The sequence below is a fragment of the Myodes glareolus genome, chromosome 11, assembly GCF_982192425.1.
Source record: "Myodes glareolus chromosome 11, mMyoGla1.1, whole genome shotgun sequence".
NCBI lineage: Eukaryota > Metazoa > Chordata > Mammalia > Rodentia > Cricetidae > Myodes > Myodes glareolus.
In genome coordinates, this window is record NC_142036.1 from 55,860,420 (window position 1) to 55,888,129 (window position 27,710).

At 46.0% G+C, this 27,710-nt stretch overlaps 2 protein-coding genes across 2 annotated transcripts in view; one reads left to right on the forward strand and one right to left on the reverse strand.

Annotated features, from left to right (window-relative positions):
* Pygl (glycogen phosphorylase L) overlaps nucleotides 1-17,412 on the forward strand; it is a 35,333-nt gene extending 17,921 nt beyond the window's left edge. The window contains exons 6-20 of the mRNA XM_085697568.2: nucleotides 2,129-2,240; nucleotides 2,761-2,843; nucleotides 6,203-6,346; nucleotides 6,753-6,845; nucleotides 8,536-8,682; nucleotides 8,993-9,156; nucleotides 9,618-9,732; nucleotides 10,397-10,498; nucleotides 10,615-10,762; nucleotides 10,891-10,949; nucleotides 11,054-11,195; nucleotides 12,454-12,661; nucleotides 13,561-13,695; nucleotides 14,075-14,141; nucleotides 17,072-17,412. Of these exons, the coding sequence (XP_085553694.1) occupies nucleotides 2,129-2,240; nucleotides 2,761-2,843; nucleotides 6,203-6,346; nucleotides 6,753-6,845; nucleotides 8,536-8,682; nucleotides 8,993-9,156; nucleotides 9,618-9,732; nucleotides 10,397-10,498; nucleotides 10,615-10,762; nucleotides 10,891-10,949; nucleotides 11,054-11,195; nucleotides 12,454-12,661; nucleotides 13,561-13,695; nucleotides 14,075-14,141; nucleotides 17,072-17,239 (1,887 nt within the window). The 3' untranslated portion in view covers nucleotides 17,240-17,412. The remainder of the gene's footprint in view (nucleotides 1-2,128; nucleotides 2,241-2,760; nucleotides 2,844-6,202; nucleotides 6,347-6,752; nucleotides 6,846-8,535; nucleotides 8,683-8,992; nucleotides 9,157-9,617; nucleotides 9,733-10,396; nucleotides 10,499-10,614; nucleotides 10,763-10,890; nucleotides 10,950-11,053; nucleotides 11,196-12,453; nucleotides 12,662-13,560; nucleotides 13,696-14,074; nucleotides 14,142-17,071) is intronic.
* A 492-nt stretch (nucleotides 17,413-17,904) lies between these two features.
* Nucleotides 17,905-27,710, reverse strand: part of Abhd12b (abhydrolase domain containing 12B) — a 29,956-nt gene continuing 20,150 nt past the window's right edge. The window contains exons 9-13 of the mRNA XM_048415395.3: nucleotides 26,375-26,454; nucleotides 20,572-20,654; nucleotides 18,947-19,025; nucleotides 18,182-18,300; nucleotides 17,905-18,066 (exon numbers count right to left, since the gene is read on the reverse strand). Coding sequence (XP_048271352.2) covers nucleotides 18,039-18,066; nucleotides 18,182-18,300; nucleotides 18,947-19,025; nucleotides 20,572-20,654; nucleotides 26,375-26,454 — 389 coding nt within the window. The 3' untranslated portion in view covers nucleotides 17,905-18,038. The remainder of the gene's footprint in view (nucleotides 18,067-18,181; nucleotides 18,301-18,946; nucleotides 19,026-20,571; nucleotides 20,655-26,374; nucleotides 26,455-27,710) is intronic.

The following is a 27,710-nucleotide window of genomic DNA, read 5'->3' on the forward strand; positions in this document are numbered from 1 at the left end:
AACTTCATTAGCTTCCGATCTATCCAAAATTCTGAAGCTTATGCAATCAATCCCAGAAGTGCTCTGTTTGTGCTAGAGGACCTGTGGCTGAGCAGGTTTGTTTTCACAAAGCACCTCTAGATATTTTCATGGCGAATCCAAACATTCAATCCCAAGGTACTTGTGTCTACGCCTAGGGAAGCACATCTAGGTGGGCCAGAGATGATATACAGAGCTGGCTGAAGCCCTGCAGGACTCTATGGGTGAGAGAGTCATCGCCTGGATCAGCCCCACATTTGTGGCTGGTGAGGTCAGAGCGCATGAGGCCAGACACGCTCTGAGCATGCAGGGAATGGCTTCCAACAAGCGGAGCTGTTTGCTTGCTGTTGTGTAACTCAGGCCCACGGGGGAAGCGGATACCAGAGAGAATTAGCTGTGCTGGTGATGTGTGGGAGCAACACTAGGAAAGGTGAGGAGGGGGAGCAGCAGGAAGAAGTGGGAGGTCTTCATGGTGCAGGGTGCCACCTGTGAAGGACAAAGGGCAAGAAGGGTTCTCAGTAGAGTGTCAGCCTCAGCGCTGCTCTGAGCGAGTGCTCCTTTGCTGAGCAAGGAAAACACACCTGAGAAACTCTGTAGTCTCCAGACATGTTGGCGCATCCCAGAAGTGACACACAGCCTTGGGGTGAGCAACGAGGGGACAAGTTCTCCCTGAAGCCCCTAAAAGGGCCTTAGACTGCCTCTGGAACGCTGGGAGGAGCAGAGGGCAATTCCTGTTTAAACCCAGAGTCATTTCCAGTCTACAAATGACACCTCGTGCTTGGTGGCCTTTACTTCTTCGTGAAAGATCTTCAAGTAAGGGTGATTTATTCCATCAAGGCCCCAGTGAATGGGCTGGACCACGTGATGTATCACATCCTTCCATGCAGTCATCCTGCCATTCTCCCTCCTTGAACCTTGGCTCTGATGGGACGTAATAGTCATAAACGGGTCGTTTCCCATGTGAAGTTTAGCTGTCCTGTGACACTGTTCACATCCCCGCCCGTCTGTCTGAATAGCTGTCACAAAGATGGGGCTAGATTCCCAAAGCTGGCGTCTTGAACAGAGCTCAGCTAATTACCACAACGCGGCAGAGCATGACAGAAGTCACTTAAACAGCTTTTCACAGCATCAGGAAATCTGGCTAGCATGACATTTGAAATGCCTCGTGTGGGGGTACCTCCATTGCTTTCCTGTTCTGTTGGATTCTAGCATGTTCGACATCAGATCATTGAGTGACCTACACAGAGCCTGCCCTGGCTGCTGCTGCCCTTCAGGAGGTTCACGTTCATGTGCATTCATTTGCTTATACACCATGGTTAGTTATCCTAAATCCTTTTCTACCACTAAACCCAAGCAGTTTGTTCCAGTGTTGTGGCAGTACTTTCTCATCAGGACCACCAACTCCCAAATAATGATACAGAGACTTTATGAAATTGTGAAAACTTGGCCTTTAGCTTAGGTTTATTCCCAACCAGCTCATAAAACTTAACCTGTTTCTGTTAATCTACGTTCTGCCATGTGACTTTTACCCCTCTTTCATTTTGTATGTCCAACTCCCTCCACGTCTCACTGGTGGCTCTCATGGGCCTAGAGACATCTCCCTGAGTTCTTCTTTTCTCCCGGAAGTCCTGCGTAACCTCTTCCTGCCTAGCTATTGGTCATTCACCTCTTTATTAAGCCAATCAGAAAGTGCCTTGTCAAAGACTCATCTTCACGGTGGTGTTCCTCCTTCAGGGCAAGGAGCACATAGGAATTGAGCATAGAAATACTACGAGGGGTCAGCAGCCCCGTGACTGCAGTGCTCCCTTTATTCCCGAGACACACTTCTCGAGTCCAACTTACACAATGTATATAGTCCTGAGACACACTTCTCCAGTCTAACTTACACAATGTATAGTCCTGAGACACACTTCTCCAGTCTAACTTACACAATGTATAGTCCTGAGACACACTTCTCAGTGTGTAACTTACACAGTGTGTAGTTCTGAGACACACTTCTCGAGTCTAACTTACACAATGTGGGTATGTGACCAGTCAGGAATAGGGTTCCACTGCAGCCCGCAGACACAGCTCAGTTTCCATCACCCCACCTTGATGTTTAACCCTGCAGGTGGTCCTGGCTCTGCCCTATGACACCCCCGTGCCCGGGTACATGAACAACACTGTGAACACGATGCGCCTCTGGTCAGCTCGAGCACCAAATGACTTCAACCTCCAAGACTGTGCGTACGGCCGGGTCTCTGCTTTCTTTGTGTACCCTGCATGTGAATGTCTGAAGTTGAGCAAAAAGCCTTGGGTTCCTGCTCTTTGATCTTCAGAGACTGAGAAGGCTTTTTATCATTTATTTATTGTTTGTTTATTTGTTTTTGGAGACAGGGTGTCACTAGGTAGCCTTGGCTGGTCTGGAACTTGCCCTGTACACCAGGCTAGGCTTGAACACACAGAGATCTGCCTGTCTCTGCTTCCCAAGTGCTGGGATTAAAGGCCTGCACCACCATACCTGGCTAAACTGGCATTTTTTGCTGCAAATATGGAAAGCAAACTTTAAAAAAGTTTTTAAAGTTAAACTTCAGTCTGGCCTTGAACTCTCCTAGGAAGGCCACTATTAAAGTTTATTAAAACCCTTTTATAGATTTTTAGAAATCTTAGGAATTGTCCACGGAAGGATGTGAGACGAGATCAAGATGCTTGCTCCAACACTGGCTGCCTTGTCTATTGATGAGTTTTTTACATTTCTTTCAGTTAATGTTGGCGACTATATTCAGGCTGTACTGGACCGGAACCTGGCCGAGAATATCTCCAGAGTGCTCTACCCCAATGACAATGTGAGTGACACAGGGCCAGCTTAGACAGGTCGCTTCCCAGAGCCTCTCTAGTAACCTGTGAGACCGTGTGCAGGATAAGCTTGGTCCCTTCTGTCACTTCCCCTCCCAATCAAGTAAAGAAGACAAAGTTGTGCAGTTTCCGAGATGAAACTTGGTGCTTTGCTTTGATTGGTGGCTCCATCAACTGAGAAGGTCCATAGATGTATTTCAAAACAGAAAAAAACTGAATTGAAATGTATGCCCTGGCAATGCTGAAGCATGCAGGGGCAGCCCGTATATGGTGATTCTATTGAACTTGTCTATATATTTCAGTGGTCTAAGTTGATGAGGATGACTGACCAGGTCTCTTCCTCAAGAGGGCACCAGACCTTTACAGATGGTTGTGAGCCACTATGTGGTTGCTGGGAATTGAACTCAGGACCTTCAGAAGAGCAGGCAGTGCTCTTAACCACTGAGCCATCTCTCCAGCCCTATTTCAAAACAGAACCTGGCTATAAAAGATGAGTGAAATGCTAAGAAAGCCTGGTTTTGTGTCCAGATGGGGGCTTCATTGGTAAAGTTAGAATTGAGGATGCTCCCTTCCTGGGCTCCTCCCACGCTCACCTGGCTCTTCCTGGCTTTCTGTCCCCAGGCTCAGGGAGGTCATGGTGGTCCTAAGATCAGACCCATGGACAATGCCTACCTTTCCTGTCACTCGTTTGGATCCTTAAGCTTTTCTTACCTCAGGTTATCCTAATGCTATTCTAAAAGCTGGATCTGTCTGTCTATCTGTGTATGTACAAGCATGTATGAAGTATGACATATATGTGTAGGTCAGAGAATAACCTTGGATGTCAGTCTTGCCTTCTTTTTTGAGATGGGCGTTTTTTTTTTCTCTTTTGTTGTTGTCCACTGCTCTGAATGCCTGGTTAGCCCTTGAGCTTCTGGGGATTCTCTGTCTACCCAGAAGCAGTGGGACCACAGACCACTCCCTCCCACTCTCAGGATTACAAACACTCTGGTGATTTACAAACATTCTGAGTTTTACAAACTCTCAGGTCCTCACATTCTCTCAAGTGCTTTTCCCATTGCGTCTTCTCCCCAGGTTCAGTGTGTGTGTGTGTGTGTGTGTGTGTGTGTGTGTGTGTGTGTCAGGATCTCTTATCTCGCCCTGGATGGCCTGGAACTCTCTTAAATAAACTAGTCTAGGCTTGAACTCTCTAGGGTCCTCTTGCCTTTGCCTTCGAGGACTGGGATTACAGACGTGTACCAGTATGACCAACGTAACAACTTAGTGTGTGTTTGGTGTACGGAACTGGATCTTCAGTGACCACCGCAGATTTTTGGTTGATTTACGCATCTGTAACTCCAACTCTTTTATGGCTAAAATCATGTCTTGCAGATAAAATGATTCTTCCTGAAAGTAATTCCAGATACAACCAGATTAGTACTCTGCTTCCCAGCAGTGGTAGAGACCAGGGAGGGACTCTGGGGACCAGGATGCAGTTTAGGCTGGATGTTGACTTGGTGATGAACCATAGACTCTGAGGGGGATGGAGGGAGTAGATGGATTTGCTGCAACATTTTCAGGAACCTAATGATATGTCCTTTTTCCTTTGGGAAAAAGACACGGAGCTGTCAGCACATTTCAGAAAAGTCACTAAGCCCAAGTGCAAAAAATTGTTGCCTTTGATGGGCAGAATAAGAATTTTCCAAGTCTGCAGTCTCCCGCCAGCCAACCCCAGGCTGGCAGCATTCTGTAACTGGAAGGGGCTACCTTCTGTGAGAACCAAACCTGACTTGACCTGGAAATATTCATCTATAGTAATCAGCATGGTGTGTTAAGTTAGTTTGAGATTAAAAGAGAGAGAGAGAGAGAGAGGGGAAGAAAAGAAAAAGAAAAGGACTACTTTTGGGTTAAAGTAGCCCTCAGGATACCTCTTGGTATTGCTTTGTTCTTTCAGAGTGGGATCAAAACATCATTTTTTTGTGCTGTGGCTATAGAACAAATTCATTTTTCTTCCTAAATAGTCCATGTCCTGACTTCAGCCTTTCTTCCAAAAATCTTGCTGCTCTGTTCACGCTGCCTCTAGTGATCTGTGTGCCCTGCTTAAGGCCATGAGAGGCTCCTGATCACACGCAGGGTGGACACAGAGGCTGAGGATGCCTGGCATCCTCCCAAATCGGTCGCAGGGCTCTGACTCATCTCCCGTGACCTTGCCCAGCAGCAAGGGTCCAGGGCCACTGAACTGACCACCATGCTTCCCCCACCCCCATCGAGCACCTCCGAGAACTACTCTGACTCTGTGTTTATCTCACAAGTCCTGACTCATCTTTAGGACTCAAATCAAGAATTACTGAACTATCCAGATTTCCAAAATATGGTGCATTAAAATTTTTAAAGAAATTGTTCTCGCTTCCATCTCCCCGCTAATAAAGACAGCGATTATGTTTAATTAATGATTTCATTGCTAGGACTTGAACAGTTCTCTAGATTAATAGATGCTTGATTTTATCATAAGTAGGCAGAGTCATGGTGGTTTTTTTATTATTTCCACAGTAATTCCTTCATTGTAAATTGTACCATTAAAAAAAATTAAATCATATGAAACAAAGAAAGTTAAAAAAAATGTAAGTACCATCTAGAAAATCTCATTGCTACTATTATCCCAGACAAATTTACTGACTAAATGTAATCCCTTCTATATTTATCAAACATAAATGTTTGGAAAGTCATGTTTGGAAACATCATGCAAGCAGTCATGAATTTCCATGAGGTTATTACTACTTTATGATTTTTCCATGCCCACAAGTGTTTGTTTGACCCCCACACACTACGGAAGAGAAGCATAAGCCTGGTATTCTCACATCCACTCCCCCGTCACAGAAATGTGCTTCCCCTCCTGTTCTCCCTCCATAGCCTCGCTGGGCTCTCTACTTGCTGGTTGCCAAATGTCAGTTCCTGTCACTCCCCATCGTTCAGAGGGCCTCCCACGAAGGTCATTGTTTCTAGGTTCCTGTCTCTCAGTTCTGGGTTGGTTCACCGTTTCTTGTAGTATACATTCTCCCAGACCTCCTGGGAACAGGCGTCAAATTAAAAACAAAAATAGACCCTAAAAGAAAACTATATCAAGTTTATTTAACAACAACAACAAAATGTTCCTGTTGTCTCTCCTAACTTCTTTATCTTCTATCTGAACACCCTCCCAAGAGCCCTTGCTGTCATTTGAACGGTTTTCAGGGAAGCGAAGGCGACTACTTCATCATTCGCCCTGGCTCCTCTCGGTGCCTTAATGTCCCTTAGGCAGGGGAGACTGGTCACATTTTGGTCACGGCTCCACTGCAACCCACTCTGACTACTCGGTTTCCCTGCCTTGAAGTTTTTTGAAGGGAAGGAGCTGAGGCTGAAGCAGGAGTACTTTGTGGTGGCTGCAACCCTGCAGGATGTCATCCGACGTTTCAAGGCCTCCAAGTTTGGCTCCAAGGATGGTGTGGGAACCGTGTTCGATGCCTTCCCAGATCAGGTGAATGATCAGATCGCGGCCGTAGGCGAGGCCCACCACAGAGGACTTCCATCAGTTACCCTCTCCCAGTGGTCAGAATGTTAGGCAGGCAGAGTACATGTTTCATTCAGATGTTTCCCAGGAAGCGGGAGTTTTGTTTAGTCAGTCGGTTGTTCTCAACCTTCTGATGCTGTGACCCTTTAATACAGTTCTTCGTGTTGTGGTGAACCCCAGCCTTAATATTATTTTGGTGCTACTTCATAACTGTGATTTTGCTACTATTATGAATTACAATGTAAATATCTGATATGCGACCCCCAAAAGAGTCGGGACCCTTGGCATTGCCTCCAGATGTTGGTGAGGATAGGGAGCCAGCCAGACCCTGTGCCGTCATTCACTGTCACATCGATGTCTTGTCTCTACCCAGGTAGCCATCCAGCTGAACGACACACACCCTGCGCTCGCCATCCCTGAGCTGATGAGAATTTTTGTGGATATTGAAAAACTGCCCTGGTCCAAGGTCTGCCATCTTTATCTTTAAACCTTTCAGAATATCTGAGTTAAGGGGCTCATGAAAACCTCCCTTGTTTCTTCTGTTCAAAATAAGTTTCTGATGCTGAATCCCACATTTGAAGGGTACGGTTTGCCCCCATCCCATACCAACGTGTCTCCTCCTCAGCCTCAGCGTTCCACAGGGAATAAAACTACAAACTAACCAGCTACCAGCACTGCAGGAGGCAGGAGGCAGGCCAGTAGCTGCATTATGGATTATGTTGTGTTGAACATATTTTGTTTCTAGGCGAGGAGACAGCTAATTAACAGCACCCCCATACAGCTTTGGAGTCAACATTTGTATGTGTATGGTGTGGTGTGTTTGTGATTGTCTGCAGAGGCTAAGGGGCAGCTTGGGTGTTGTTTCTCGGGGTCATCCTGTTGCTGTTTTGTATTCTTTACTCTTTTCACTCTTAGCTCTTTTGGGGGCCCCTGCCACCCAGCTCCCAAATGAATCACTCCTGGAGGCATATTCTTTCTTGTAAATACCAGACCTTAGCTTGGCTTGTTTCTAGCCAGCTTTTCTAACTTAAATTATTCTGACTACCTTTTGCCTCTAGGCTTTTACCTTTCTCTGTTTCTGTATACCTTTCTCTACTTCTTTCTCCATGGCTGACTGTGTGGCTGGGTGGCTGGGTGGCTGGGTGGCTGGGTGGCTGGGTGGCTGGGTGGCAGAGTGGCTGGGTGGCTGGGTGGCTGGGTGGCTGGGTGGCTGGGTGGCTGGGTGGCAGAGTGGCTGGGTGGCTGGGTGGCAGAGTGGCTGGGTGGCTGGGTGGCTGAGTGGCTGGGTGGCTGGGTGGCTGGGTGGCTGGGTGGCTGGGCGACTGACCCCTTTTCTGGCTTCTTGATCTTTCTTGCTCTCCCCTTTTCCAGGTTTTTTCTTCTATTTATTCTCTCTGCCTGCCAGCCCTGCCTATCCTTTCTCCTGCCTCGCCATTGGTGGTTCAGCTCTTATATGACCATCAGGTGTTTTAGACAAAGAATCTCAGCTTCACAGAGTTAAACAAATGTAGCATAAACAAAAGCAGTCCATCTTTACATTGTTAAACAATTGTTCCACAGCAAAAACAAATGTAACATATTTTAAAATAATAGTCTACAGCATTGTTCACCTTGTTTTTTGAGACCAGGTCTCACATTAGGCTGAGACTCATCAAATAGGCTAGCAGGTTCTTCAGTGAGCCCAGGGATCCTTCTGTCTCTGCCTTCCCGTGCTTTTGTTGTTTCCTGTGAATACTGGGGTTCAAACATGGGTTCTCATGCTTGAGTAGCCAGTGCTTTTATGACTGAGCCATGTCCCCAGCTTGGGAACATTTTTAATATACCTTAAAAATGCAGAACTTTAAACCTGCTGTCTGTTTGCTAAATGTTACTTAAAGTTTTAATCCCCAACTGTGACTATTTAGTATTTAATAAATAAAAGACATGTAGTGATCATGGAGAGGGTTAATCAGAATGCTAATTTATTCTTATTATATAGTCTTACAAAAAGCTTTCTCTTTCCCTGAAAAAAAATTGAAGTATAATTCTGCTACCTGGCCCATTTGAGGTCTCTGTGGAATCAAATGTGCCTGACTACACAGAAACACCCGTGGGCATTGAGATGTGCTGTGAGAGTGTGCACTGAAGGCACAGAAACCAACCCTCTCCTCCTGCAGGCCTGGGAGATCACCAAGAAAACCTTCGCCTATACCAACCACACAGTGCTCCCGGAGGCCCTGGAGCGCTGGCCGGTGGAACTGGTGGAGAAGCTGCTGCCTCGACACCTGCAGATCATTTATGAGATCAATCAGAAGCATCTAGATGTAAGTCGTTTCAAGAGACGCTTACCTCTCAGGAGAACATGGCTGTAACGTGTCCGGGGTTACCACAGAGTTCTCCCTTCCTAAACGAGGACTTGGTGCCTTCAGTCATTGATGGAAGCACTCAAGTCTGAGTGGGGCTCTGTTAAACTCGTGCATTTGCAGGTGTAAAATGGAGGGCTGGCATCTCCACAGCCACTAGCTCTGCTCTCTGTCTCTACTCCCTCCAGCAGAGGTTTTGCTTGGGGGCATGAGAGGCTGGGCCACTGTAAAACTCAAGTGACCAGCGAGCTCTGTGTCTTCCTTTGGCTAGAGAATTGTGGCCTTGTTTCCTAAAGACATCGACCGCATGCGGAGGATGTCTCTAATCGAAGAGGACGGGGGCAAAAGGATCAACATGGCTCATCTCTGCATCGTGGGCTGCCATGCGGTGAATGGCGTCGCAAAGATCCACTCGGACATCGTCAAGACCCAAGTGTGAGTGACGGACGGTCCTGAGGCTGCAGGCCTAACCCAGATCCATGAATTCAATGGTGCTAATCACCAGTTGAGCTTCCGGATGAGAAGGGGCCTGGGAAATGTTTTCAAATATTGTCTTGTAGATAGAGAGTTGTCTCCTTAAAAAGAAAGACAAAAATACTTTCTCTGTACCACCCTAATTCTAGATGTAAGAGCAACCGTGAACTATTCTGCTGAAAAACTTGGTCTATCTGTCACAGCCAGGAAGTCAGATGGAGGTGGCTAGATTTGGGGCAATTGATTTGAATTGCAAATGAATCTCTTCTATTTCAAATGTTTAAAATGACAGCCGTTGCTGCTGCCAAGTCCTCCCCTCCCCTCCCCTTGGCTTCATGAGCGCACCTCTGAACTCTACCCAACCAGCAGGATTCTGCGGCCCATTTCAGCCCAGGCCAGCGGTTTGTCTCTTCTGTCTGCAGATTCAAGGACTTCAGTGAGCTAGAGCCAGACAAGTTCCAGAATAAGACCAACGGGATCACCCCGAGGCGCTGGCTGTTACTCTGCAACCCGGGGCTGGCTGACCTGATAGCAGAGGTAGAAGGAGGCGCTGAGGGGGAGGCTGGTGGAGGTGGGGTCGGCACATGAGGGCACAGGGATGTCACCCATCCTAATGTGCAGGGCTGGCTTCTGAACACGAGGCTCATGCTTTCGTGCAGGACCATCATTTTTTGTTCGTTTAATTTTACTTTTAGTTCTGTTGATGTGAAGAGTATACGCACGTGATGCATGTGCCCTGGCAGGCCAGAATAGGGAGTCATGTCTCCTAAAGCTGACATTACAGCTCATTGTGAGCCCCCGAATATGGGTGCTGGCAACCAAACTCAGGTCCCTTGCAAGAGTGGTAGGGGCTGCTCTTAACCACTGAGTCATCCCTTCAGCCCCCTTGAAATTCCTCTATTTTGAACAAGGACTGCACCAATTACATGGATATGATGGCCAACAGTGCCTACGTGACCCACAAATGGAACAGGGATAACCAAGGTCAAAAACGTAACAGAACCTGGGCCCTTGATCATCTTTGTATGTGAAGTTCTTATATTTAAAGTTCTCCCCCACAGAGAGGGTCTACCTTCTTTCATGAGGGCAACAACCCATCGTGAGAGCCACTTACCTACACTGGCAAAAACCGTTGTGGTGGGCGTGATTACCGTCTCAAATTAAGATATTACCTGTATCACCTTTTCCTTTAAATTGATAGAAAATCGGAGAAGACTACGTGAAAGACCTGAGCCAGCTAACGAAGCTGCACAGCTTTGTGAGTGACGACATCTTCCTCCGGGAGATAGCCAAAGTGAAGCAGGTGAGACTGACTGCCAGGCGAGGATCTCTGCCCTCACCTTGGAGCTGAGGGTGTGGGCTCCACCGGACAGCCACGGTTTCTGTCTGAGAGGGCTCTGGCCTGTCCACTCTCCACAGGAAAATAAGATGAAGTTCTCCCAGTTCCTGGAAAACGAGTACAAGGTGAAGATCAACCCATCCTCCATGTTTGACGTCCATGTGAAACGGATCCACGAGTACAAGCGGCAGCTCCTGAACTGTCTGCATGTGATCACCATGTACAATCGTGAGTTTCCCTGGAGACTCCTGCCCCCTCCCTGTTCCCTCTCGGGGGTGGAAGCAGCAGTCTCGAGGTGGGTACCTGTGCCTGCATAGCGGACACCATTCATCCGTAAATATCTCCATCATTTGAAGGCATCAAGAAAGACCCTAAGAAGGTATTTGTGCCAAGGACAGTCATAATCGGCGGCAAAGTAAGTTGGCTGAATTTCAGGGGGGCCTAAGGGCTCTAGTCTCTCGCTGCTTGCTTTCTTCATCAATCAGACCGTGTCTCCACATACTGCTGTTCTTCCCCAAGGCTGCCCCAGGATATCACATGGCCAAAATGATCATAAAGCTGATCACCTCCGTGGCAGAGGTGGTGAACAATGACCCCGTCGTGGGCAGCAAGTTGAAAGTCATCTTCTTGGAGAATTACAGAGTATCTCTTGCCGAAAAAGGTAATGTCTTCCTTGCCAAGCATGGGGGAGGCGAGGGACAAAATCTGGGCTTGCTCGGGGTAGAGATGGGGCAGCTGACTCCAGGAAGCTAGCAACATTCTAAGGTGACCGGAGTGACCCATGAGGTTGCTGTCACACAGTTATATTTGCAAGCGCCTGGTTCCTACAACTGGAGAGCCTGTCATGGTGGAGATGCTTAAACTTGGCCGTGGTCCTCTGCCAAGGGGAAGAAAGGTCTTCAGTTGCCAGCCCAGGTTTTGCAAGAGAACAGCAGCTCCCCAGCTCTCAGATGATTCTCATCACTGTATGGCAGGAAGGGCTGCCATTTGTTCCTCTGATGGCAAATGAGGACAGGCATGACGCTGCCGAAGCACGAGGCTTAGATGTGCACTCCAGAATCAAACACAGAGTTCCCACACAGGGACAAGCAGGCAGGAAGCCAGTGTCCCTTTCTTTACCACTGGGACCTTTCTCTATTCACAATTCATCACTGGCAGAGAAATCACCCACTAGCCAATGCCAACCGCGTGTTCACCTACTTCCCAGATTGAGAAAAGTAAAAGTCAACTTTCTCTTTGTTCTTTTTTTTTCTCTTTTTTCTTTTTGGGGGCCCGTGGGGGTCACTGCTTTAAATGCCTCTGCATAAAGAGAAAGGAGCCAGGCTCCAAAAATACAAATGAGTACAAATCCAATCCACAAATAAACTCTCAAGTAAGGCAGACTCAGGCTTGACCGCTGTGATGAAGGGGCTTGGAGGTTCAGGCAGATCTGATTTGGGTGCACATGAGGCTGAAGGGGAAAGAGCTTGAATGTCTAGTCCCAGGCACAAAACACCTCTACTGCAGTGTCGGTGGAAGGAGCAAGGGAAGACATGGAACAATTCAGTCCCTTGCAAAAAGAAGAGTTAAGGAAAGATCTAGGAATTGTATGGGCCAAGAAATAGAAGTTGCAGTATGTTATATAAAGCAGAGGAAATAAAAATGGAGAGATATAAAGGGAGAAAGATAATGTCCAAGTTATAGCTCAGAGCCTGTAGACACTCCTAAAGTTTGTAGACCGAGAGAGAGTGTACAGGTACATAAGGGTAGCTGCCTGGGTCAAGGAGAAAGTGAGCTCCATCCTTCTATACCACTGATGGGGTACCAGGATATACACATGCTCATCATCCACAACAGACCAGCTAGATCAGTGTTCACATAAAATTAAGGACCCAGAGAGAGAGAGACAGAATCACCATATTGACCGGGCCTGCTTACAGTCATTCCAGCCACAGATCTGTCGGAGCAGATTTCCACTGCAGGCACGGAAGCCTCCGGGACGGGCAACATGAAGTTCATGCTCAACGGGGCCCTGACCATCGGGACTATGGATGGGGCCAACGTGGAAATGGCAGAGGAAGCCGGGGAGGAGAACCTCTTCATCTTTGGCATGAGGGTAGATGATGTGGCCGCTTTAGACAAGAAAGGGTGAGAGAGCCACTCCTCTTTGTTGAGGAGGTCACCCCCAGGAAGGGATATTATCTCCAAGGGCTTTCTGCTCACGCATGTAGGCATCCCACTAAGGCCTGATCTCGTGAGACGTAGACACAGTACATCTCCCATGAGGAGGCAGGCCCTCCTTGCCACAGCTAGCCTTAGTTACCCAGCCAGTGTAGCTAAAGGATGTTCAGGGCAGATGCACGAGCAAGTTGCCATGGTTACCAGCCACAGCAGTTCAGTCAGCCTTCTAGCTTCCTGTGCCTGTGATTTTTTTTTTTTACTTTAATCAAAAGAGAAAGCAATATCTCCTTGAATGTTTTTGTCAATAAGTCAAATCGGTACCTGGTGCTCCTTTAAGGTCTCTTGATGATGAACCGAAACATGGCAGAGCGTAGCAAGAGATGTGTCTCACAGCGCTTGTTCTCATTTGATATGTAGTTGGGTTTATTAACCCGAGTTCAAGCAGAACCCACAAGAGCGCCAGGAAATTCAGAGGATGGTAAATACACTTTCTGACCCTTAGAAGTAAGTCTCACTCGGTAGCATCAAGTTTCATGAATCCAAAAGGTCTATGGGTCCAAAGAAAGCAACTAGTTCCACTCACACCGTGCTATTAGAGTCATAGTCTACTGAAAATAAACTTTATTCTATCAGATTAGGCTAGAATTTCCATTATCTCCTGTTCTTAATGCTTTTGATTATAAGGAACAAACCCATTGAGAGGGATAAATTAGGATCTAGTATTATACCTATGTTGAAATCTACAACCGTGGGTATAAATGCTGGTGTTTCTGGGTACCTGACAGCGAATGGGGCGTTTGGTGGGCCATTCATCACACTCACTGATGCACCCTTTTCTTTCCTCATCCACCCACCCTTTGCTACAGGTATGAGGCCAAAGAATACTATGAGGCCCTTCCAGAGCTGAAGCTGGCCATTGACCAGATTGACAATGGCTTCTTCTCTCCCGCTCATCCTGAGCTCTTCAAAGACATCGTCAACATGCTGTTCTATCATGACAGGTGGGGTCCTGCTTGGTCTGACTTGACGCATGGAAAGGGGACAAAAACTTCTCAAAGTAGCAACAACCCACGCGCGGAATTTAGCACGGACCCTGTGATCCAATTAGCTACCATAAGCTTGGGGGCGGGGCATTCGCCACCAAAGATTGAGAAGAAAACTCAACTCTTATTTCTTTTTCTCTTTCCACTGATACATTCAGCTCTCACACACATACCCACGATGACATTTTTACATATGGGAACCGCAAAACGGTGGCTCTTCTTGTTGGTAAGATAGGCATGCTTGCACAGTCAGCAAATAAGGGTTTAAAGTGGACTCTCTGCTCATGAATTTATTTTGTTTTTCTTCCAACCTCACACATACAAAAAACGAACACAGATTTAAAGTCTTTGCGGACTACGAAGCCTATGTCAAGTGCCAGGAAAAAGTCAGTCAGCTGTATATGGTGAGTATGTGGTGGGTTTTAAATGGCTTGCTACGGTTCATTGGTTGTTTCCTTTTTGTGAACTCTAAAGAACAGAGCCCCATTGACCAGTCCAACCTAGGGAAGCTCAGTGGAGCCCCTGCCTAGCACACAGGCTCTGAGTCTGACAGCTTCTTCCCACAGTACCAAGAGGAAAGAGGAGATCGGGTGGGCGAGAGGACTCTGCAGATGTTGAGGTCAAAGGCTATGCTTTTTCCAGTTTACAAGACACTCTGGGAGGGCTATCCCAGATGTTGGAATTTGAGACTTCAATAACAGCTGTAGTTTTTCATTACTCTAATTTAAAAAAAGAAAATCCCCAGGGATTTGTATTCATCAAGCACCTACCATGGTGTAGGCCCGTCCCGGAAGCTCAGGATACTGACCTCAGAGGTGTGAGAGGCCTCTCCTTGCTGAACTTGGCCCCTCTTCCCTCAAGCAGCCTGTGACCCCAGGTTTCTTAACCAGAACTCTACATCACAGTCACCAAGGCTGCTGGTTCAAAATACAGGTGACAGCTCACCCTTCGGCCACAGCGATGGATAGAATATGCCATTCGTATTTGAAACGCTTGTCAAGATTATTACAAGACCAAGCCACAGTTTAGTTGGATAAGAACAGACTTGGTCTTCTCTGAAAACTGAAAAATAAATACTCCTAGACCAGTCTTGTGGTGGGGCCAGATCTCTAGAATGTGAAGTACACAAGAGAGGGTTCTAGATGATTATAAGAAAGACCTAGAGCCATGTGAATAACCCTCCAGGCATGTCTTGAAAAAGCATGGAAGGGTACCTGAGGAGCAGTCTCTGAGCTGAAGCTTCAGGCGGGCTTCACAAACATCCTTCCCCACCCTTTCTCAGGGCAGGCGATCGGCCAAGTAGCACATACAGTCACCCTAGACAGCCCTCTGGGGTTGTAAGGTGAGACCCCATAAAGCCTATGCTGCCTTGTAGTCAGCCCTCATCCTTTAGGTTGAGTCAGATGAATCTCCTAACAGAGCATAGACCGAAGTTCAAGTCAGCGGCTGTGAACAGTGCAGCCGTGCTGGTGCAAAGTAACTCACCGACCACTTCCTGAGCATGGGGGGCGGGGGAAGCCCATGCAGCCCCAGGAACTCTGGAAAGAGAACAGCTACCTGGAGAAACAGGAGTCAGCCGGAAGAGGGAAGGAAATGATGAGTGAGGACGAGAACTGGGGTCAAGGATGGTTAGACACAGAGGGTCCTTCTGCTAGAGTTAAACCCAGATCCAGAGACTGTCCACTGGGAGTGCAACATTTCGTTCATTCCTGCCTGATCGCTAGTGCAGGCTGCAGCTCTCTGCCCTTGACGGTGACTGCGTTGCTGAGCGTTAGTAAGCATGACCCACATGGCTAAGACGCCCGCTCTCCATTTCAGTGGTTGTTCTTATTTTTATATTTTGGTTTTTCAAGACAGAGTTTCTTTGCATAGTGCTGGCTTTCCTGGAACTCGCTCTGTAGACCAGGCTGGCTTTGAACTCACAGAGATCTGCCTGCCTCTGCCTCTCAGGTGCTGTGAGTAAAGGTGTGCGCCACCACCTCCCAGCTTGTTTTTATTTTTGGGTAGAAGTCTCTACGCCTGAGTGAGCTGTCATGCTTCATTTTGGCATAACTTAGGGTCTGATGATAGTTTAATTTTTTTATTTTTTTTAATTTGAATAACTTCCAATAAACTCACAGAGATCTTTAAAAAAAATAAGAAGCTGTAAGTTAAATATATTTTATATGCTTTTACCAAAAAAAGTAAAATTTTGAAATATTTTTGATTGAGAATAAAACCTTAGTTCACCCTGTTTTGAGCCCCAGTGGAGTTGTGGGGATTTAGAACCAACCTAATGGGGCCTTCCAAAGGAACAAGGGAAGCTAAATGGGCAAGCCAAGCTAATGTTCACTGGTTTTCAAACTGTTTGAGTCTTAGGTTAAACCTCTTTGAATGTCTTCTCATAGTGATTATTAGTCCCTTCTTCCCCCTTTAGGTGGAAGAGAAGTTGTTACATTTATTTTTTAAGATTCATTTTATTTTATTTATGTGTGTATATGTGAGTGGATGCCAAGTGCATGCAGGTACCCATGGAGGCCAGGAGAAGTAATTGGATCCCTCGGAGCTGGAGTTAGAGGCAGTTATGAGATCCTCACAGGGGTGCTGGGAACTGAACTCAGGTCCTCTAAAGAAGTAACAGGTGCTGTGCTCTTAACCAGAAAGCCAGCTCTCCTCCTAGGTTTTTCCATTTATAATAGCTCATGGAAAATATGTCTTACATGCTAAAACACTGGAACCCTAGTAGGATTACCAATTAGAGAATTCGCAGCCATAGATTTTCATTCTCTCTCTCTCCCTCTTTTCCTCTCTCTTTCTCTCTTCCTCCCTCCCTCTCCCTCCCCCCTCATCTCTGTTCCTTCTTCCTGTCCCTCTCCCCTTTCTGTCCTTTCTGTCCCCTTTCCTCTTCCCCCTCCCTACCCCTCTCACTACTCCTCCCCCTCTCTCTCCATGTTCATACTGTTGTTCTCTCTCACTTGCTTGCATTCTCGCCCTCTCTCCCTCTCTCTCCCTCTCTCCTGAGAGATGGAGTCTCTTTCTATGCAGCCCAGGCTGGGTTTGAGCTTGAGATCTTCTTGCCTGAGCCTCTTAAGGGCTGGGATTACAAGCATCCACCACCATGCCATGCCCATGGTTTCCCTTAAAATGAAAAACACTTTTTTATCCCTAAGGGACATACACTCTGAGCATGAAGCAAGCGTAGTCTGCTCTAGCCAACTGTCAGCAGAGCAAATGCAGTTACAAGTCACTCTAGTTGGTTCCTGTGTGTTCCTCTGTGAAGTGTGTTTGGCCTGATGTTTGCCAAAGCGTGCCAAGCACACAGACCCTGGACTATATGTGCTTCTGTTATTCACAGAATCAGAAAGCCTGGAACACAATGGTGCTCAAAAACATAGCTGCCTCAGGGAAGTTCTCCAGCGACCGGACAATTAAGGAATACGCCAAGGACATCTGGAACATGGAGCCTTCGGATCTGAAGATTTCCCTCTCCAACGAGTCTAGCAGGGGCATCAATGGGGAGTAGTGGTAGTAGAATACCTCTCAGAAAGGAGTAACGTCTTGTTGAACTTGAATATTTTTATAGCTTCATTGATTCTGTTTTGTTATTAAATAACTAGCTAAGTGCCTCCGGCAATGGGAAAGGAAATGTATGGCCATATTGGAGCTGAACAATAAAATGTTGACTTCCAGTTGTCAGTCAGCAGCCTGCTAGGATTGCTGGGAAACTGCTCGGACGTGTGTATTGCCATCTAAAGGAACCCAGGTGAAATAGTTTCACTACCGTCGGAGTTCAAGCTCCAGGATGCTGTCTGGGTCCCTTCAAGCTGTCCTAACAGAAGGTGCTAATCTAGATAACTAACAAACATTCTAAAGTTAGGCTCACAGTTCTGAATATGCGCGAAGGCCAAGTTCAGGAGGCTCACAGTTCAGTGTCTGGCAAGAAACACCTTCTGGTTCCTCAGTGGTCCCTTCTCATCCCATCTCTGGAGACATTGGCATTCCTACACTGGCAGCTACCTTACTCACAGATATCCCCATTGTGGACATTGTAGCTGATCCACCATGACATACATAGATACCCCAAAGTGGACATTTATAGATGAGATCAGAGCGTATTAAATTCTGATTGTCCACATTGAGGATTTGGCTGATTCTCAAGTCAGACGACGATGCATGAACTAAAGAACATTCCATGCAGCTTTCTTTATTTAAGCGGCAGGTGACCTGTAGAAGCACCAAGGGCTTCGGCTCATCCTAGTAGCCCACAGCTCAGGTGACGTTTGTACCACATCTTCACTGGAGATTCCTGCTCCTCCCAGCTCTCATGCCCACTGCTGGCTCAGGAAGTCTCTGCAGAAAGAGGGCTTAGGTCAGCTCACATTTGGTCTAAATAACTCAGCCCTGCCCTGATAGCTGCCACTGAAGCACAACTAATTGAGTCACAGTTAGCAAGAGTGGCTCTCACCTCACACTTCTCAGGAACAAGGGGCTCTTGCAAAGAAGGTTGTGATGGAAGCCTGGAGGGAACACCACCATTTTGACCCTCTCTTTGTTCCTGTAGGCACTGTGTGCAATTTCATAGAGCTGTGAGAGAGGCAAGGACAGAGTCAAAAGCCGTGAGACCCAGCCATAGAACTAGTCAAAGGTGGTGAGACCCAGCCATAGATCTAGTCAAAGGCCATGAAACCCAGCCATCGAACTAGTCAAAGGCTGTGAGACCCAGCCACAGGTCTAGTCAAAGGCGATGAGACCTAGCCATAGATCTAGTCAAAAGCGGTGAGATCCAGCCATAGATCTCCAAGTCTGACTTCCCAAAAGGGAAAGGAACTTGGGGAGTCTCTCATCAAGTCAGACCCTAGGGGTCCCCCAGGTCTTCCACTGACTGTTTCTATAGCTGAGGACCAGAATGCCCATGACAAATAGAAAATACTGATGAACCCATTTTTCTTCTCACACCTTACTACAAAGGCCCAAAGGTCCCACTCCAGCACAGGTTTGTTTAAAGGAAAACACCATTAGAGGTAACACGGGGTCCCACTTAGCCACAGACCCCAGGTGAGGGACCAAAGTCTACCCCTACCCCAGAACTCCTCCAGACTAAGCAGCCAAGGGCACTGATAGATGAGGGAACAGGTCTCTGGGAGTGCAGAGCAGCCCCTACAATGTCAGAGACCTTTAACCTCTGATCGAAGGCCAGCCGGATGGAGAACTGGTGGAACTCCCGCGTTACCTGCTTTCCGTACTCCAGAGGCACTGTCCTGTCGTCTTCTCCATGCAAGATGAGAAGCGGGGAGGACAGGAACTTCACACTGGGGGCAGAGCAGACGGGAGAAGGGCACCCAGTTTAAGCATTCAACCCTGAGCTTTTAAGTTACAATGTTAGCCATGTGTGACGTTCGCCCAAAGCACAAGAAATAAAATCTTCCTTCCAAGGAGTCACAGCATTTTGTGTGCAAAGCGTCACCTGGTAACTGCTTGATCCCCATTCATGTTTCCCTCTGATTTGCTCGCACTATTGCATTGAATTAATAATTAATTCACTTCTATGTGGAGTTTAATAATACTGAAGAAAATACACATTGAAATAATGGATTTGCATGGCATTAGTAGACCTTATCTTTTACTTTATTATACTTCATTGTGTAATGCCTGGAGTATTTAATTAAAAGTCTACAAGACAGGGAGATAGCCCCGTTGATAAGAGCACTGGCTTCTTCCAGTTGACGCCTGTAACAGCTTACAACCATCTGTAACTCCAGTCCCAGGGGGCCTGGTGTCCTCTTCTGGCTTCCTTGGGTGTTGTGCATGCATGGTGCACAAAGTACCCACACATAAGATTGAAATCAATTTTTTAAAGTTTACAAAACAAGATAACTCAAAAATAACAAAATCTACCCCAGAACCTGGGACCTTCTTGCATCAATTAATTTATTCCTCCCCATAGAAGTAGAGTGTAGATGTCAGTCCCAGGTGTGATTTACCCCCTGGGCAGCCCAGTGTGGCAATACAAATGTCGCAGGCGTGCAGAAAGACTTCCCCTCTCAGGGCTTGCTCAGATGCTTCCGTATCCTTCCAAATCCATCATTAGAGGTTACTACTCAGAAGGCTAGCTTTCCTCGTATGCCAAAATAGGAACAAGGATGTACTAACAACTGCCTATTTGGAAGCATTCTTAAATTATTTCTAATCATTATAGCTATTACTGGGTCTACTGGCTGGTATTACCTAGGTTTGGGCTACATGGGGAATAAGAGCTGGCAGTCAGGGACCCCCATGAAGTTGGGGATCTCCCATATAGTCAGAGACCCCCTATACAGTCAAGGGTCCCCCATATAGTCCAAGACCCCCCTATATAGCCATGATTTCCCCATACAGTCAAGGATTCTCCCCATATAGTCAGGGATCCCCCATATGCAGTCAGGGATCCCCCATACAGTCAGGGATCCCTCTATACAGCCAGGATTTCCCCCATACAATCAAGGATCCTCCATATAGTCAGGGATCCCTCATACAGTCAGGGATCACCCATACAGTCAGAGACTCCCTTATCGTCAGATATATCCCATACAGCCAGGGACCCCCATAGACTGATAGGCTTGACCCTAGCAGCCTTTCACAGGGCTCATAAAAATACATCTCTACGATGTCAGAGAAAGTATTGGATTGGAGAAAGCAATGACTCGGACACGGGTGAACAGCAGACCCTAAAATGTGTAGAAACCCTGCTCCGGAGCTAGCACCCATGTCCTAGAACTAGCATGAAATCCAGAGAGAAGGAAGGCCAATACCCGAGTTCTCATCTCGTCCGCCATGGTGGTTACTCAAGAGCGAGAGCAAGCATCTTGGTTGGCTTACTTTTCATCGCTAGGGAAAACTATCTTGTCCTCTTTAAAGGCATCCATAAGTGCGCTTAAACATCTTGGTAGCTTCTGGCAAATCTATTTTTGAAAAAGAAAAACCAAAGACGTTAAAGCTTGTATGACAGCTGTCTAGGATGGTTGCAAGGTCTCAGAACAACTTTCCCAAGCAGGCATACAACTTGCTACATTCTCTTATTATGAGCCCTAAGGAGTAACAGGATAGCCACTCTAGCCACACTAAACTTTAAAAACAAGTCTGAATCTTCAAATGTGTTTCCTGTAATGGAAGGATTTGGAGGGGAAACGCAGAAGTGAGCAGAGAAACAGCCACAAGACAGTGCTACCGTCAAAGATAATCACTGTTAATATTTGGCTGTAACCTCCTCCTGTATTATTTCATTTCAAATACACGTGACAGTCAAGCTCTTACTCCACGGCTCACAAGACAGCAGTGATATGCTAAATTTAAAATTTGCTTCTAACACAAGCAGACTTAACTAACTAGTTTGTTTAGGAAGCGGCATTCAGATTAGACCAATTCTGGTGAGGGTGTTTGATATGCAGGTAATTGGTTTGAGAGGATTCGAACACTCTCAATGGTGAAAGTGATTTGTTACTGTGATGCTTTAGAAAAACATTTCAGATTTTGACAGTGGCCACAGGACCCCATATGCACCAACTGGCATTCTGCACACACTGAATTTCCTCTCTAATGACGGTAAGCAGAGTAGGAGCTGAGTCTGCCTTTCGATACTGTGATCATGTCATCACATAACTGGCTCATAAGCCCTAGAATGTTCTAACTGAAAACATAGAGCAGAGGACAAAAGCCCTATAGAGACACAGCACCCTCCTCCCACCTTCCTGCACCCCAGACTGCATTCCAGATCCAATCGTGGTCCTCTAGCTCCACTGTCACTGGCCCGAGCCACTCCTCTACCTTTGGACCCGTTCAGCTCCACTTCCACCCCACCCCCTGTGAATCAGACCCTAGAACTGTTTATCCTAACACCCTGCACGGATGCTAGGATTTAGCCAAAGGGCACACCACCTTGGCCTTCAAGGCTCCTAACCTTTTGTCGCTAAACCCCTAAGTCTGACTTGGCTGCCTTCTGCTGCTAGAATATTATAAACTCCATCAGAACTTCCTTCCTTTTGCTTTTCTCTCAGCCACAGACCTCTAGATTTTTGGCTCAGTGGATCTGAGCTAAGGTAACTCTTTTTTTCCTTTCACATTTTTTGAGATTATAGCTTAATTAAATGTCTCCTTTCCCCTTCTTCCCTCCAAATCTTACTATAAACCTACCCCTCCTTCAAAATCATGGCCTCTTTTTTTTAACTAGTTGTTATTTCATGCATGCCCCATATGTATGCATGTTGATATGTATATATGTATGTATTATACACATATATGTATATATGTGTATATAAAATGCTAAATTATATATATATATATTCCTAAATATAACCTGTTCAGTCTGTGCAATGTTACTTGTATGCATGTTTTCAGGACACTTTCTATAGAGATTCTTCGTTGCCAGCTACGAAGTCTTGCCTTCACCATTCCCTACATCACAGCATCACCCCAAGTCACCCCTAGACAGTATTCTCTTATTGGGACTGGTTTTCTACTTCTCCTGCAAGGATGTAAGTTCTACACTGGCAAGGGTGGGTGCACAGACATTTCTCTTTTCTGCTGGTACTCTTAAAATCTAGATGACTTCCTGGTGTATAATAGATGCTCAATAAATCTTTCCTGAGGGTGGAATGGCTCTTTTTATGCAAATATCCCTGCGTGTACCCTAAGTGATTAGTCAGTTTTTTCCTCAATGGGCCTGATTTTCAGGTTTCATTCTTAGAACAGATTTTTACAAAGGCGAGAGCAGCAGTGTCACATGATTCTCCTACTGTGGCTCCGAGGAGAGGGTGGAAGGATGCAGTGTAGTCAGAACATTGCAAAGGGAGAGATGGACAGAAACTAGGCAGGCCACGGCCAGCAAACCCCACAATTCTTTTTCAAATGGAATCTCACAATGATGCCAGGTGTGTTTTAACTCATGATCTTCCTACCTCAACCTTCTGAATGATTTATACTATAGATACAGAGTGCTACTTTTTTTAAAAAAAAAATTACATTTACAGTGTGTGTGTGTGTGTGTGTGTGTGTGTGTGTGTGTACCGTGTGCACATGGAGTTCAGAGGAAAACTTGCAGGAGTGGGTTCTCTCCTTAAACCTATGGGTTCTGGGGATCAAATGCAGGCCATTAGGTCGGCAGGTGCCTTTACCAGTGAGACATCTGGCCAGTCCTCGCTTCCCATTTTTTCAAAAAAGGAAAAAAAAATCATCAAAATTGAGCCTATAGCCTGCCACCTGAAGTGTGCTACTAGAGAAAAGACAGTGACTTCCTAAGTGCTACAATTATTTTAAGTATTTTTTCTGATCTTTTAGAAGGGAATTCACAATCCTGTAGGGATTAGTAACTGTAGGAGTCAGCAAACTGGCACAGGACAGGGAGGCTAGAGACAGCACGTAGGGCACGATCCTGCTGCTTTGAGAGCCTGCTCGGGATCCGCCTGGCCTGCGCATTGTCCAGCTCTCTGAGAATGATCTGCGTTCAGGTGTGGGCCAGCTATCTCACACAGCCTCCCCGCCGTCTTCTCCCTCTGTGTCCATGCTAAGGGGGAGTGACCAGGTTTCTTTTCTTTTCTTTGTCTCCTGATTTGCCCCTTCCGGAACTGGGACTCATGGGGGGAAGTTCAATAAGAGACCCTTCAGCAATTCTTCTCACATTCCGAAGGGGTAAGAAGAAAGCCAAGTCAATCTCCTCCCACCATCCCTCACTCCCTACCAGGGGAGTTGCCCTCTGAAACTAAAAGGAAGACTCTTAATTTGCCTTCCTGCCCCCCTTTCTTCTGTAATAAAACCAGATAAACATTCTTAAAATGCCAGGGGCGTGAAATCTGCCCTCATTTCCACCCTTCATGGCTGTGATCCCGTATGCTAAAACACTCCCAGCTTAACCATGAGCCTCCACATCTGCCCCAGTCCTTCAGGCCAGAGGCTGCTCACCTCTGGCCTACTGCCTGGACTTAGAGGACTCAGGTGGTGACAGGGCTAGCCTCTGAGCCTTGCTTTCCCTCACCTGTGAGCGGAGGTAAGGACAGCACACTGAGAGAGATGTTGGGATCACGGAAAAGGATGCGTGTGAGGGTGTCCCTGCACCTGTCTCCACCCCAGCTCCTTCATTTCCTCATTGCTTTACCTTGTTTTCAGGAAGTTCACTTAGTTGCAGGCTCTCTGTAAGCTCTACACACACACACACACACACACACACACACACACACACACACACACACGAGCACAAGGCCTACTCTCTTTTCTCCATTCTTCCCACCCTGAAACTGCCATTCTGTGTCCTCCCCTAAGACTCCTTTTAGTTCACTCTGAAACAGAATGAGTGGGCACTGGTTCGTTGTTGGAATCCTGCCAGCCGCTGGGTACTCCCCCTGCAGTGTCTTACTGATTTTTTTTGTAACAATCTGTGCATTAGACATTATCAGCCTCATTATTTTTTCTTAATGGAAAACTCAGAGGAAGAGACAACTTAGGTGATATCAGGGGTGGTAGGGGTGTTCACACGGGTCTAGTGACAGAGGCTAGATTTGAACCCAAATCTGTCTGGATTCAGAGTCCACACTCATCACTTACATCATCCTAATTAGCAATTGGACCGAATCTCTGTGGTCACTTATGACTTCCATCATGTCCCCTCTCTCCAAACAGAGCATGGGCAGTAGTGGTGCATGACTTTAATCTCAGCCCTTGGGAGGCAGAGGCAGGGATCTCTGTGAGTTCGAGGCCAGCCTAGTCTATAAGAGCTAGTTCCAGGACAGGCTCCAAAAAGCCACAGAGAAAGGAAAACCTGTCTCAAAAAACCAATAAATAAATAAATGAATGAATGAATAAATAAATAAATAAAAACTTAGGGTATTGGGTCAGATGTGGTGGGTCATGAGGTAATTCCAGAAATCTGGAAGCTTGAGACAAGAGGACTGTCATTGGTTGAAATCTAGCTAGCCTGTGCTACTTGGTGTGAGTTCAAGTACAACCTGAGCTATGAAATGAAACCTAGCTCAAAAAAGACAATAAATCATAATAATACTAGGATGATGTGCACAATAGATTTTTAAAACTCATTTTTAAAGTATACTTGAACGCATTGGCACAGGGAACCACTTCCTAAATAGAACCCCAGCAGCACAGACACTGAGAGAAACAATTAATAAATGGGACCTCCTGAAAATGAAAAACTTCCGTAAGGCAAAGGACACAGTCAACAAGACAAAACGACAGCCTAAAGAATGGGAAAAGATCTTCACTAACCCCACATAAGACGGAGGTCTGATCTCCAAAATATACAAAGAACTCAAGAAATTGGACACCAAAATATCACACAATCCAATTAAAAAAATTGAGCACAGACCTAAACAGAGAACTCTTAACAGAGAAATCTAAAATGGCTGAAAGACACTTAAAAAAATGTTCAACATCCTTAGTCATCAGAGAAATGCAAATCAAAACAACCATGAGATTCCATCTTATACCCATAAGAATGGCCAAGATCAAAAACACTGATGACAACTTATGCTGGAGAGGTTGTGAGGAAAAGGGAACACTCCTGCATTGCTGGTGGGAATGCAAGCTGGTACAGCCCCTTTGGATGTCAGTGTGATGATTTCTCAGAAAATTAGGAAACAACCTTCCTCAAGACCCAGTAATACCACTTTTGGGTATATATCCAAAGGATGTTCAATCATGCCACAAGGGCATGTGCTCAACTATGTTCATAGCAGCTTTGTTTGTCATAGCCAGAACCTGGAAACAATCTAAATGCCCCTTGACTGAAGAATGGATAAGGAAAATGTGGTACATTTACACAATGGAGTACTACGCAGCAGAAAAAAATAACGACATCTTGAATTTTGCAGGAAAATGGATAGAGCTAGAAAACATTATTTTGAGTGAGGTAACCCAGACACAGAAAGACAATTATCACATGTACTTACTCATAGATGGTTTTTAAATATAAAGCAAAGAAAGCCAGCTTACAAACCACAACCCCAGAGAACTTAGACAACAATGAGGACACTGAGAGAGACTCACATAGATCTAATCTACATGGGAAGTAGAAAGTAGAAAAAGACAATGTCTCCTGAGTAAATTGGGAGCATGGGGACCTTGGGGGAGGGTTGGAGCAGGGAGGGAAGAGACAGGGAAGGAAAAGGGGAGCAGAGAAAAATGTAGAGTCAATAAATATCAATAAAAAATGTATAAAAACCCTCATCTTTAATCTTTATGCTTTACTCATTTGAGAAAACTGTTTGTCCATATCTGAAGTACTCTGTATAAAGCATTTTCTGTAGTTTCTTCCTTATGATAATATAATGTAAGAGATAAGGCTGGCACTCATAGAGCTGAAATTGATGCATAAAATTTTATTTTCAATTTAAAATAAATATATTTCTAATCAGTTTTAAAGTTACAAAATATGTGCTAACTTCAGTAATGCATGAACTAAAATAGTTATAAAATATCTATAGTTAATTTTGGGGGAGGAATCTTCCACTTAATCTGCTCCTCTGGGAGAAGGAGCCCTTGTGCCTTCAGTAGTAAATGGACCAAGGCTAGCACAACTCCGGACATACAAAACTCCTTTAAACAACAAGCCGCATTTGTAAACACCTGGGTGTGGGGACAGCCTACGCATCGCACAGGGTAAGAGGAGCGGGAGACTCACCTTCAGCAGAGGGTAGTTGATACTCGCCACCCACATGTTGGTAAATGGAGCTTCTAAGACAATGGCATCAACTGGGCACCCTGAATAATAAAAACAACTGAAAACAAAGGCCTGGCTCTCCTCTTCACCCACCAAGATACCAGCTTCCCTAAGGGGTCCTCAGGGCCCTAGACATAAACTGCCTACATTCAAACCATTTGTGAAGTTCTTTTAATATGCTAGCTCTTGAACCCCACACCCCAGCTGGGGGACAGTCTTGGGGTAGGGCTTGAGAATGTGTGTGTGTGTGCATGTGCACATGTTCACGTGAGTGAGTGTGTAAACATGCATGCTCATGTGCATGTGAATGGGAAGGCCAGAGGTCAAGCTCAGACATGTTCCTCAGGAGCTGCCCATCTTGTTTTTGGAGACAGGGTCTCTCATTGATCTGGAGCTGACCAGGGAATCCTAGTAATCCTCCTGTCTGCTTCCCCAGTGATGGGATTAGAGGTGGACCATCGCAGTAGGCTTCCCCAGTGAGGTCACTGCAGCTTTGCCACCACAGTGGGCATGGGTGGCACGCACCTTTCATCCCAGCACCTGGGAGGCAGGGGCAGGCAAATTCTGTGAGCATGTGTCCGGCTTGGTTTACAGAGTGAGTCCCTGCCTAAATAAACAAATAAATAAACATCCCATAATTGCATTGCTATTCCTAGCTTTCTCACATAGGTTCAGGGAACAGAATTCATTTCAAAGGGAGTGTGGCAAGCGCTTTGCTGACTGAGACACTACTCCAGCTGGAGAACATGCGTTTTTAACAAACCCTCTCCTTCTTGAGTATTTTTATGACATGGCAGATGAAACTGCTGCCTTCTACTGAGAATACAAGACTGCCTGGGCTCAGGAAATATGCGAAAGCAAAGTATTATATGGAGAAAGAGGATCTTCAGCCTTTTCTAAAAGAGAGGCCAGAGGCTGATTGAGTTGTTTGGTCAAGGCTCAGAGAGCAAGTAGAAAATGTATACAGAAAACAGGTGTGTTATGAAATATTACTTTTAACTAGGTAAAGGTGGGTTGAATTTGTTTATGTTGAATTTAATTATGTAAAGATGTGTTGCTGTTTTACCTTGCCTGTCTAAAGCACCTGATTAGTCTACTAAGGAGCTAAACTGTAACGAGAGGGGGGCCTGGCTTGTTTGGAGTTTTGTCCTGTCCGGCCCCCCAGCTGTTTAGTTCCAAAGTAAAATCACATAAGAGATCTCTGTAAGTTATAAAGCTGATTGGCCCTTTAGGTCAGGCTACTTATTAGCTAACTCTTACATCTTGATTAACCCATTTATCTGATCTATTTTATCCA